Genomic DNA, 13,568 nt, shown 5'->3' with positions numbered 1-13,568 from the left:
CTGTCCTTGTGTGTGATCTATAGTACAAAGTGTACTCTTTATGGCTTTTGCATACCCTGTAAGAGCTGTTAATTTTATTTTGGTGAGTTATCAACCACTCCACAGCATCTTCTTACACAATGACTCCTAGAGGGCAAAGGAGAAATATTCAGAAAGATTTGCTGTAGATAGTCATAAAAGAGCTGGGACTCTCAGACAAGTGAGAGAACACTATGTCGTGTCACCCACTACTAAATGCAGGACTCCATTACCTTGAGTTGCTTTGTCTTTGTGTTTAAAAAAAACTACCTTTAAAATAATTTTTTATTTTAACTCACATATCAGTTCTGTACCTTTACAATACAATTCCACAGAACTCTAAAAGAGGTACAGAGCAACCTGAGCACACAGAAATTATCAACTAGTTATGTTTCGGAGCTGAATCTAAGATGGGAAAAACATTCAACACTATTTTTTCGTGACAGAGATTTATAAATGCTAAACTTTACCTTCTTTTTTAGGCTGTAATTTCTTCTCCTCTACAATGACATGAAAATAAATATATTTATCTGTGGTTTTCTAATTATTGTATGAAACTTTACACAGGTATCCTAGAACAGCCTCTTAGCAGCTCTCAATACTCTGAAAATTCTAAGCTTCCAGTATCTTACACTTTCAGTCTCACCTCTTCAACTGTATGACATCTGAGTCTCAACTTGGGGATTCAACAATGTCTGTGTATTCTCTTTTCATTGTTTTCCATGTGATTCATAAATCCTATGCAGTTGTTTTAAGTGATGAACCATATGGAGAAAGGAGGAAGAAAAGGGGAAAAAAAAAATCTCCTTTGGCTGAAGAAACAAAACTCCTTGGCATCCAAGAACCCAGACATAAGCCCTTCAGTTCCTGTAAGGCTGATTTTCAAAATCTCTTCCCAAGCAGTCTAATTCAAGCAATCTGAGTATCCCATTATATTAGCACTGCAAGTCACCATTTTCATTTGCCCCATAATTCCTTTTATTTAATCTGGGCCTGTACATATCAGCTACAGCTATCAACAGATGTTTTCAATAATGAATTCTTACTATAAAGTTTTCCCTGAAACTCAATAAGCAGCAAATTACACACTTCAATTTTATCTGCTTAGCACTGACTTCAGCAGGAAGAAGTCAGGAATACCGATCAAACAAATTTGTTCTGCTTATTTTCTCAAAGCCACAAACATCCCTAGGTAAGACTCAAAATAGCCAAATCAGGGGAAAAAGAAACAAACAACAAAACAACAACAGTAATCAGAAAACACGGCAGTCCTGCTGCTCCTGTTGAGAGGTAACGAGTAAAAATATCTGCAGGCTTCATAGAGCACTCTTGCAGAACTATTCAGAAAGCTTAACATTCCCAACTGCAAAAGCTAACAAGTCCTTCCCCTCCAACAAAGGACAAGACAACAGAAGAAAAGAATAAATATTCTCTTGCTAGAAACAATTTGCACCAGTAAAAATAACTCTAAAGTGCTATAACAGATGCACAGTGTGCTCTATTTTGTTCCATGACCTATTCTACTTCTATATTTTCTTCATACTTACAAAATTAGCGACAAACACATGACAACAAGCTGGTCATTACAGACTTGGCCTACTATACATAATGTATTTTGTCCAAGGACAACATGAATTCCTAGCCAAAAACTGTGTGGAAAAAAACAAATTAATTCCTTAAGGGGAAAAAAAAAACCACTTTGCAAACATCTGGTTGGCACCAGAGGGCAAACATCTCACTTCTATCAATTTAAGTTTTAAGTTGACAAGAATATTTTCTGAGACACGTCAAGGTACTCAGTATCTGTTTAATATGGCAGCTACTAACTTACAAGCTCAGAAAAAAGTCTTTGGATACCATTTCAATAACCCACATCAGTATGCCATGAGTAGAGGTTAAGACACTAGTGTTGAAGGATATCACTTCCTCCTCTATGAAATACTGCTACACTTTTCTGCCTTCAAGGTAAAGTCATCTAACAAGTTAATAAATTCACTGTTCTGACAACCTCCTATTTTAATAGCTGAATTTGTCCTTCATGTGTTCATCTGCAAAGTATTCAGAGCCAATTACTCAGCAGTTTTGTTGAGTAACTGAAACTGTATCACATAGATAAACAGAGCTCAATTTTCTTTTGACTTGAGTGGTATCTTACCTGGAGAGTTTAGTCAGATGGGCTTTAGACGGGAAACTGAGTTTTTAATTATGTTTCTAGTAGAGTGATTAAGTCTTCCCATATTTACAAAGCAGGTTTGCACTAACTGCCAGAGCAAGAAGAGCAGATGAAAATGTATCTTGCGGGTGACAGGTTGAAGACAAGGAAGGGAATAAGAGACAGAGAAGCTAAAGAAACACAAGCCTAGGTGTGAGCACCACAGCTTAGGCTTAGGAACAGAAATCTTAGCATTCTGCTTTTTCCCTCACTTCAAGACTCCTGACGTGTTAATTATTGCAGAATATGACCTCTAATCTGTGATTTATCTATACTTGTTTTTAGTCTTTTAATTTCCTTTTCTCTCTCACCAACTGCATTATACTACTCAGGTAGTTCTTATCCAAAACATCAAAAGTAAGCTCTATTCATCTTACTCAAACGTAGAGGTTTTTTTCCTGCATTGAACTGTATATTACTCCCACAATCATACAAGTCTGCATGAAATTAGCCTTAAGATAATCAAGACTAATCAGCCATAAGAGGTCTTCAAAAAGACCTCCACCACCTCCAAATAAGTATGTCTGTATCTTTGTTTGCTCAATGAACTTATGTGGACAATGCAGTGCATAATTACCAACACAAAACTGTTATGATTGTTGTCAGTATACAGTGATTCTGGTTATCCATTAAGCCAAGGTTGAAGTGTACATAATTACGATCTTAGATTATTCTTTCTTTCTTTGTTTTCACAAGAGCTATTAAAAGGCAACATAATTCTGTAATCATTATGGGGCTTATCCAGGTTATGAATATTAATCATCTACCTTATTCATTTTGGTGTCTGTTGGAAACCGGTGAGATTGGCAGATTGCTCATTATGAGGCATGCCAATTACAATCATTTAGAAGCTTGCATATTTGGGTAGCATGAAGCTGTGCGTTACCGATAACGTGTGAATGCTCAGCCAGCATGACAAGTCAGACATGAAGTTTTCCATGGCAGAAGTTTTTCCTCTTTTAAAATCTGGGGGTTTTTTTTATTTCCATTTTTCTGGAAGGAAGTGGAGTATTTTATTTAATATTCTGCAACAGAATATTTTTAGCGCCCCTATACTTCCAACACCTCAGCGGCCTTCTTGTTTTCAAGGAAAGTTCCAACATAATTACCATATTTAGTGTAGTTATTTCTTCACGATAGAAAGCTATTTTCTTAGAAAGTTTGCTATTTCTGAAGTTGATCTTTAAGATTTTTAAAGGCATAGGTTTTATGTAAATGACTTAAGAATTACCTAAACTTAACTGCTTTCTGTGTATAAGATTTCTATTTGAAGATATGGTTTTCACAGAGACCTTGTTTTGATTTTGCTTCATATGTAAAAATTAACTTGACTTACCAAGTAGTAACACAGGCTATCAATTCACTTCAGGTCACAGTCCATGTAACACTGTATCTAATAATTTAAGACCTCTCATTCTCAGGTCTTTGTTTTCATCTCTTGACCAACATTTGTGTAAATTAAGAGTATAAAAACACTACAATTGCTAAAAATTAAATCAAACAGCTACTAATAAATGATGTCAGAATAGAATTGGTTGCTAGCCTATAAGTCATTCATTTTCCATAAATATATGATAAATATACGTAGAAAACAAATTTCAAAGTGTGCAGTAGAGAAACATTAGCTCTGTATTTTATGTTACTATCAAAGACAGAGCTAGTTAGTTACACTGTTCAAGAACCTCTCTAGATGTAGAAGTACGGTATACATTTAAGAAATACTGCTGAAATCTGTACGTATTACTGACAGTTAGGAGTCACAGACAGATGTAGCAGCTCATCTCCACAGCATACTTCTCATTCAAGGATAAATCAAGAGATTCCCCAGGCTTTAAAAGGAATCACCTGCACTGAAACTAAACTTGGTCTAGGTCTTGGGCATTCTTCCCACTTAGTCATACATTCTTTGAGATCAGGTTATGCTCCTGGAAATGCAAAGTTTATTTTACTTGTTTGCAAAACGCTTTGCACTCTAACACTTCTACAGAAAGGGCTTAAAATAGAGCAGTTTGTTACCTTTGAGCTTCTTTTTGCTTTTCTAGTTCTACTGTCTTCCTTTCTTGTTCCTTCTGTTTCAGCCTCTCAGCTTCCAAGTTCTTTTGCTTCTGTAGTTGCTGTTTATTATGTATTTCTCTCAGCTCCTAGTGAAAAAAGTAAAATACATGTAAACGTATACTATATGAATCATAACTACTGGCCCCATATATTCCATTGTTAAGTAACAAAACTAGCAAATAGTTGGATATCTCTGTTCAAACTTACAGTATAGCCAAATACATTGGCAGACATTTAAGATAGATTTCAAAGGTCTATAAAAAACTTACTCTTCTCCTATTTTTATCCATACAACCTCAGATGTTAAAGCGTTAAGAAACAAGAAAGCCTTTTTTAAATGGCTTCTAAAAAGTTGACAAAAGCTTGGCAAAGCTTAATCTGAAAAGTCACTTATGTTTTATTTTTAGTTATTTGCTGGTTTGCTGATTTCCTTTATTAAATTCTGTACAAAAAAAAATTGCTTTCTGAGCTGCTCATAACAGCAACTGTTTCATAGTTAATTGATTTTATTTTGAAATAATGTTAATTTACTAAAGAATCTTCAGGATTGTTTTATACCCACGAGATTGAATTCCTTAAGCAACGTCTTTAGAATCAATCGTGGCACAGAGAGTATTCAGCCATATACAAGTCAGTTTTCCTCTAACTAACTAGGAAGACATTGCCTGAAACATTCAGACTATAAATAATAATAAAATAATAATATTTTCCTCAAGATTTGTTTTCTGCATTAATACCTATTAAACACAAATACAAATTTTATCCTGAATCTCTTTGCATAAACTAGAATTCTGAATTTGAAGTCCACAGTATTACATGGGAAAAAAAAAGGATAACTTTACCTATGACAACTGGAATTTCTCATTGAAAATAGTTCACAATAAAAAAAATTATATTTTTTAAAATATAGTACAGATAAAAATACGCAGAAAAAGTTTGATAGTAGAAAATTGTTTCTAAATCTGTATCTTAAAAATTACTATTTTCATTGAAATATGTTATGACTTACATCATACAGGTTTGTTTAGTTCTTGTATCCTCAAAAGCTCTATCTTAATGCATTCAGGGATTAAAATAATTAATCTTGAAAGTATTTGGATAGTTTTTCAGAAATTCACAATCTACAAATTAGCCAGGTGAAGATTTCCTGTAAGTACCTTCACATACCAAACAAAATGTAGAAAATTGCATACGAGTAAAATAAAAAAAACCACCCCAAACCACTAAATATCAAGAGATTCAAAGGGCCAAAGTGATAAAAGTTTCAGTAAGTTAATTCCACAAAGTTACTAGTAACTTCTTAGCTATAGTTTCATAAAAGTTGAAAGTTTACTTGTTTATTTACAGACTGTACTTGCACTGGGTCTAAAAATTTTAGGCAGTGGAAGTAATAAATGCATTAGCGCTGAACAACTGCACACTGTGCAACATCAAATTTTAAGATGTCAGAATAACTACATTACAAAGAGGAGCAGCATATGACTTTTGCAAGGTATTAAAAACACTTCCGATATATGGATGAAAGTTTTTTTTAAAAGTTAAGATGAACCTCATGTCCTATCTTCTCAGTCTCCTTTCATTCATGAGCCTCAATTTTAAATTAAATGAAAATTGAATTCAACATCATTAAAGAGATAATCGGTTCTTACACAAGTTTTAATTAAAACTCTGCAAAGGCCATGAAACTCACTGAAATATGGAGGTAATTTGGGCCATACCATATTTTATGATCATTAGTATTTTCCATAGCCACATTAAAGCTTTGTAGATAGTTAGGATATAGAATGGATATTACAGAACGTAAAATAAAATACTCTTGCAAAATCACCAGAATTATTCAGGCAGGATATTGCCTTTGGGAAAATTTTTAAACTCTAAATGCCCACAATTATAAACATTCATTCATAGACTTATTTTGGACTAAGGAAAAGGGTTACTAAAAAGGAAATATATTAGCAATATTGAACATAATATTTCAGTAGTTGGCCCATAAAGAATGATGAGAAAATAGAAGTATCAGGAGATTGCAGTGAACACACAGTTGGTCAACCGCACCTGGAGGTAGAGGTGGCCTCTGGCTGGGCTATAAATTTCTGGAGTGCTAATGAGAGTGAATAGTCATTTCCAATAACTGTATTGTATTAATTCAGGTTCTTTAATGTTGTTACACTTGCAATATATTAAGGTACAAAGGATTTGACCCTTGTTTCAAATTAACTTCTCTGGAGGAATCACAGTCCTCATCTTCTCTACATGATCACCTGAACCGTTATTTTTTTATCAAAAAATAAGTGTAAGTGCAAAGGACAAATATGCAACCATAAGAACATAAGCTGTAGAGTGATTTACAAGCATTCATCTGAAAGGACATCTATTAAAAACTGGCACAGTTGAAAGCGGTTTTCCACCTGGCCAACGGTATTATGAATTTTTGTAGATTGCAGAAATCCATAAAACTAAGTATCTAAAAAGCACTTGAAGCTTAAAATACTACTGCTGTGAAGTATCAAATATTTTGACTGTATTCATGATTTTTAACAAGTTGTTTCTCTTTTCTAGGTAAAGAGACTGCTATTCAAAGCAGAGTTTTCTGACTCCTACATTTAGTTAGGCTTTAGCACAGGCTTCCATTTAGAAATCCTTTGTTGTTCTACTTGCTCCAGCTTTCCTTCACACTCCTGTCCCATCCTGTCACTTAACTTCGTATGCCAAGAAGCTCAAAATTCTGAGTCCTAGCTGATGAGAACTCCTCTTGCTATTGAACAGAGAGCATTGTGATAGCCACGCATTTCTAATAAGGCAACATTGAAAACTATCTGTTACTTGCAAAATTTTAAGCTATTTAGACAACAGGGCTTTCCAGATTTGTTTTTTCTTCCCCTTTGCATCTTTATCCCAAACTCTGGTGTTTGAGCAGTAAAATAGAAATAATCACTAGGCAAAGAGAGAGGAATTACAATTCTTGAAGAGTATGAAGGCTATCATAGTTAAACAATAAACCCCAATAAATCTCAAAACCTTTAAGTGAGACAACCCAGACACAAATATCTGAGCTTAGTTTACTTTTTTTAACAAGAAATTTGTAAATGAGAAAAGAATTATTCAGTTCATCTATATCTGCAGAATCAGGAGAAATCTACCTCTAATTCAGAATATTAGTATTTTCCCCCTTCAGAAAAACTTCCTGAATTCGGAAATACATAAAAACAAGCTACAACTTGCAAGACATCTGTACACTAAACATTACCTACTTCCACTAGATGTCCAACTGTAAGGTTAGCCCAAGCTTTATATTTTAATTACAGTTCAGACATGTAAGTTTACCTCACCACTAAACATACGATACATGCCACCTTTACTGCCAAACAGAAAACTGAGGAAGCTGTAGCTAGGAGCCGTGCCTCCATGTCTGTCTGAAGCAAGTAGCTTCTCATACTGAGTACATATAGCAAGATCACTAACTGCTGCGTCACAGCAGTTAAGCGCTGCTGCCAACATTGGCCCAAATAATTAAATTATTTTCTTTGCTTATTTTGTCATTTTATCGATATGCTCAGCTAGGTTAGGATCTCAATGGACATTTTTATAATTATTTAAGTTTTCCGTAGACATTTTAACACATTATTCCATCCCAGCTAAGCCAATGTGCTAGTTTAGTATTTATCAGAGATTTTTCTGTGACATACCTAGCACTGGATGGAATATTTTTGGAGATTAAAAAAAAATGCAATGTATATCCTTCTCTGCATCAGCTAGGAGGAAATACAGATTTGATCAGTATCTCACGCAACAGATAGACGCCCTGTTGCTCTGCCAAGTACAGTGGGAGGATAGGGGAGAAAGAATCAGCATCTCCCACAGTGCTATAGTACACTAGTTGAACAAAATTATAGGTACACTTCAACAGTCAACAGAATGAAACATTTGCCAGCTGAATATTCAGCACAGTCCTACACTCATCTTTTACAGACACAAGCAAGTTAAAAGCTGTACATTTACAAATCATATATTCTAACTCCAAAGACATAAAGATGCTTTTGTTTGTCTCTGGTGTGCAGGACAAAGCATGTCTTACCTTATCAGCGGGGAGAAACTGTTATCTTTCCACTTAATTCACAAACAGACTAACAAGTATAATTCTGAGATGTTACAATAGCCACATTTAGTTATCCACATAATATTGAATATAAATTAAAATGAGTTTCATACAGTAATATTCACTATATACAGACAAGTCATATTGCTATGAAAACCTTAACTTTACAAATGTAGCTGTTTAAACCCAAATTTTGCCTTTTGACAGAAAGACAATAGAACTTTGAATACTTCAGGGATTACATACAAGTTTTCCATAAAATATTTTCCCTTTCAGACAAACCAGAGCATTTGATCACAGAGAAAAGAACCCTACAGTTCTGTGCTCACTGAGGCTTTCCCACAGCAATGCTTTTCTACCTCATTTCCCAGCTCCCAAAGTGCCTGCTTTGTCCCTGACAGAGACAGTTCCTCCTTCCACCCCATACTGTAGCGATGGGGGATTTGATAAAGGGAATGTATTGCCATCTTTCTCATACCTAGCATCACAAATTACAGTGCTGTGTAGAAAGACTTAACATAAAAGTGTTTTCTTTTTAAAAATTCTGAACATCATGACCAAAATAGGCAATTAATTTTAAAGCTTGACGTTTCAGATAAGCAAAAGACAAAAATAACTAACTTGCCCAGGCTGCAATTCAAGGCACATTCCTCATCTAGGCAGTAAGGACTAGATAGAGAATCAAATTATAAACTCTTCCCTTTGGTTATGTTTTAGTGCTAGCACCTCTTATTAAATACTAACTTAGTTAAACACTGCACACTCATCTGTTTATGGTAAAGTGAAGCACATAACTGGAGGAGGTTCATCACTCAGATTGAGATAGTTGTGTACTGCCTGAGCATGGCATGGAGACCTTTAGAAAGGAGTCTAAGTAGTTGACGCAGCCCAGGAGAACTGCCAGGCACTGCAGCATTGCATCTTCCATTGCCACTGACTGGAAGAAAGAAATGCTCAAATGTAAACAGGCATTCATAGGCAAGACTTGTCCAGTGCACACTGACTAGACAGGGACTGACAACAACTGGAACATGACACAAAATGTAAAATATTTTTAAGAACTTGATTCTGCTTGTTCACCACTTTTTCCAGGCACCGAGAACAGCATCTCAGCAAGACAAATGTATTTCAGAAACACCCATTTAGTTGTCTTCTCCAGTCCAATAACACAGATAAGCTCTAAAGACTTGATTCTTCTATGTTATGCAAAATGATTATTTGGTCTTTGGAAACAAGAACTGTATTAAGAATTATTTTAAATGCTTTATTTGACAGTGTGTAGAGACTGACCTTTGAAAAATTTAAATGTAAATTCACACTGAATGTAGAGAGAATTTGTAAAAGTAAATTACAGTAGAACTATATACAAACAGAAAACTCAATATAAAGCCTTCTATTCTACAGAATTATTTTATAAAGAAGAAAAAATAAATATCTAGTTACATTTTATTAATATCCGTATCGATTTTAATTATTAGATTTTTAGTCTAAGATTTTTAAAGAGTAAGACTCCTTGAACTCAGGATACAAAAGAGTGGCCTGACTTTCAACCTTGTTATAAACTCAACCGCTTACTCTATAGCCAAATGCAGCACAATCCACAAGACTATTAACTTCTCCAATAAAATACCTTGGATCTAATATAAAAGAATATCTGACCAGTTGCAGGCTAAGGCACCTATTTCTTTGCCAACATTGTGGCTTCAAGCTAAAACTAGTGGTGCCCTAGAAGTCAAATAATTCTAAATACTAACAATTTCCTGAAACCATGTGATTCTACCTAAAGGTATTCAGTAGAGATATCTGAATCCACCTATTTTGAAATATTAAGGACATTTTATACTCTGGAAAGTTTTGGAAAAGAAACCAATTCTATGAACATATCCAAATCTTGACATGTAGAATATTAGCAAAAGTAACTGAAGTACTTGAGCTTCAAAAGACCAATCAGAAGTTTAAATCAGTTTTTTTGGAGGGATGAAAAAAGACCCAGTGGGGAAAAAAAAAAAAAAAACAAACCAAACAAAAAACAAACCACTTGTTTCATTTATCTCCCTAGTCACTCACATATGCTATTAAGACACAAAGGAAAGATAAGGTAATTTAACCCCAGTTTTAGGTATTCACTTACTGTAGAACATAAAAACTACAATATGGAAGCCAATGTAGTGCAATCCACTGTATACTACTAAGTTGTATTAGTAAGTTGACCTGTGACCCAAAATATATTAGAGTTTCAAGTAAACTTTATGGTCTCATCAGTGAAAAGGTACACTAGACACTAGTTAAATTGTTAATTTTATCTTGTGCTGACTCAGGATATTTTTGTACCAGCTATCATATAGATCAAGTGTAGCCTATTTCAAGAGAATGAATTCCAAGTGTAGTTTTGCAAAATTTAAGGATATATTCACATAGGAGATAAAACAGCCAATACTCATAGCCAATAATATAAGGAATAAATCTCAGCAATGATGACAAAAGGTTATAATTTAACGCTGCTGTAAACTTAACTGTCTCTTAAGCTTTTCATCAAAACTCGTTTGGCATATACCTTGTACTGAGAGCAGCAGCTTACATATTTACAATTTTGGTTCTGTTTTCCTCTAAATTAAGCATTTTGACTAAGTAAACACATGTATTACTCCCTCTCCCAGCAGGAAATAAGTGCAAAATGCTACAAGATGGCATATATTTTAGAAGTATTTAGACATGTGGGGTTTTCCCCCCTCCCCGGGAGTTTGCAAACAGTACTACATCATTCTGCTTCTTGTCCAGAAGTTAGTTGTATTATAGAAGACAAGGCAAGCACCAGTGCCTCTCTATCACTTTTGAGATAATAAAAGCTACACAAGACAGTGTCAATTATGGTGGTGTTATCCCAACAGCTACCCCATCAGATCTGCATCTCTTAGTATACTGGAGCAAAAGGGAAAAGTATATCATCATAGAAAAAGCCTGTCAGTTTTAAATCTACAAGATAATTTAGGAACAGCCTTGGTTAAAAATTGAGTTTAAAATTTATTTATTTGATTAAAAAAAGTTTAAAAATAAACATTTCTGTATTCCACATCTTTACATATTTTCCGTTTATTTACAAGATAAGAAACCTTCATTACATTTAGAGCTCAGATGTGGTAGAATTTTACATTTAAATGTGAGTGTTACACAGCTGACTGATAATTATACAAATTGCTAGGCATTTTAGCACCAAATGAGCCTGCTGCATTTACACATGCAGTTACTAATAAGTAAACAAAGAGTTCTCTTAATTAGGGAAGCTATTAATTTGGCAATTTATAAGCAATTTCCTACCAAATTCAAATGTAACAGTCATCTTTCCAGCAGCAGTTCCCAAAAGCTGTTGCAAATTTTTGATTGTTTAGGTGAAAGTATCTGCGATTTATTGAAGTTGCTAGACTACTTTGTTTTGAGCAATATTATTACCTGAGACATAGGTGTGTTCTGCCTTGGTTTACGAACAGAACTTCCACTTCATGCAAATACTAACAGAACTAAGAGTTTCAGGAAACCTTTCACTAGCTTTGTGCATAAAGTCTCATATACAAGGCATTCTGAGAGCTCCCTCCACAAGAATCATAGCCATTAAATCACTGCTGCACATCCAGCATCTTCTAAGTGGTTTCCTTGGCAATGGGAGTACCACAACCATTCCATGCTGAGTCCAGGAAAAGGTATATATGCCTTTGTAGATATTTCAATCTAGTAATAACAACATCCAGGCCCCTCAAAATACATCTTGCACATCTAGCGAAACTACAAAAGGGAGAAGATAGAACTCTCTCTGAATTAAGCTGCCACCTCTCAGTTTCAATAATACTGCCCCACTGTCTTGTTTTCGTCTCTTAAACTGCTCTCTTCCAAGCAAGCAAAAAAGCTGCAGCAGGGCAAAAATACTAACATACAGCATCAAAAAGCGGTCTCCCTGTCAACCACTGGTTCTACACATTATGAAATGAAGCATACAATATCCTCAGAGGAAGCTTGCTGAAGAACTGTCCACATAATAATTTTCAGCATTTAAAGTGATAACTAAATACTAAGATTTGAACTGAAAAATAAATTTTGCCATTAAACTGCAAAATAGTTTACAATTAGACATTGGATAGATGGCAGACATTCTGATAAATTAATGTCTTTGATTAATGTGCATTTTCAATTTTTAATTATCATTAGCTTGTTATTTGTTAAGTTGAGCCCTTCAATATTTAAAATACTGAATTTAATTTTACTGTCACAAGACTAAGATTATTCACCTCTCTACCCATTTATAAACTGTTTAGCTCATTTATGATCAAGCCAAATGCTGACACCAATTTTAGAATGAACATGCTTTGATCATATTTATAATATTTAAAATATTTTGAAAAGACTCCATTTAAAAAAAAAAAAAAAAAGAATCACCCAAAAAGCAATGTGTCCAAAAAGCATATATAAGGAAAATTCAAGTGAGGTAAACTATTCTGTTCTCTTTTAAAATAAATTGCCAATATTCTGTTGAGATTTTACTCTTTCTATCTCCCTGCCTACAAGTGTGAGAGTCATCTTTGAATTGCTGTTGAAAGAGGTAGTGGTATGGTCTACAGCTTTTAATTTTTCCTATAATTATTAGTAATTTTAATATTAAAACAAGTTATTTGTTGCTTAATTTCAAACATGTCTTCCATCCTAAAGCACATGATGTAATCATAGTTGATCTAATTTCAAAACAACTACAGAAACATTAATGCATTTATCATTGTGCTTTTCCTTCTAAATATTGTAGAACAATTTATTATGTCTTGAAGGAAGCTGAGTATTTTTCTAGTCAGCTTTCAGGAGAAACTATCACTTGAAAAAGCAAACTACCTTAACATTAAAATATTTTATGAAAAAGGGAAAAAAAGAACTCTACTAGAAGTTTGTAACTGAAGACTGATTTATAACTTTCTCTGAAGAAGACCTCCTCTACTGACTTATGCAATTTCTGTAATTTTCTTGTGCAGAAATAAACAAAAAAGCACACAGTTTTTACAAAAGACTGATCAATAAAGCATGAAACCACAAATAACAGACAACTACATTCAGGAACAAATATGAGCTTACAAACAGCAGATAAAAATTCTGCATGTCAGTAGAAAATCGAGTCTTTTTATCAAAGATTTGAATTTGAAGTACTGATTCCAG

The 13,568-nt window shown here is 34.2% G+C and overlaps 1 protein-coding gene across 3 annotated transcripts in view; it reads right to left on the bottom strand.

Annotated features, from left to right (window-relative positions):
* ITSN1 (intersectin 1) overlaps window positions 1-13,568 on the bottom strand; it is a 138,885-nt gene that overhangs the window by 55,099 nt on the left and 70,218 nt on the right. For all 3 annotated transcript variants that reach the window (XM_086764962.1, XM_086764955.1, XM_086764972.1), the window contains one exon: window positions 4,247-4,371. In XM_086764962.1, coding sequence (XP_086621088.1) covers window positions 4,247-4,371 — 125 coding nt within the window. The remainder of the gene's footprint in view (window positions 1-4,246; window positions 4,372-13,568) is intronic.

This window comes from Chlamydotis macqueenii, chromosome 1, assembly GCF_036417535.1.
Source record: "Chlamydotis macqueenii isolate bChlMac1 chromosome 1, bChlMac1.mat, whole genome shotgun sequence".
Lineage (NCBI taxonomy): Eukaryota > Metazoa > Chordata > Aves > Otidiformes > Otididae > Chlamydotis > Chlamydotis macqueenii.
Note: the sequence above shows the minus strand (reverse complement) of the source record. Positions and strands in the feature narration are given on the sequence as shown.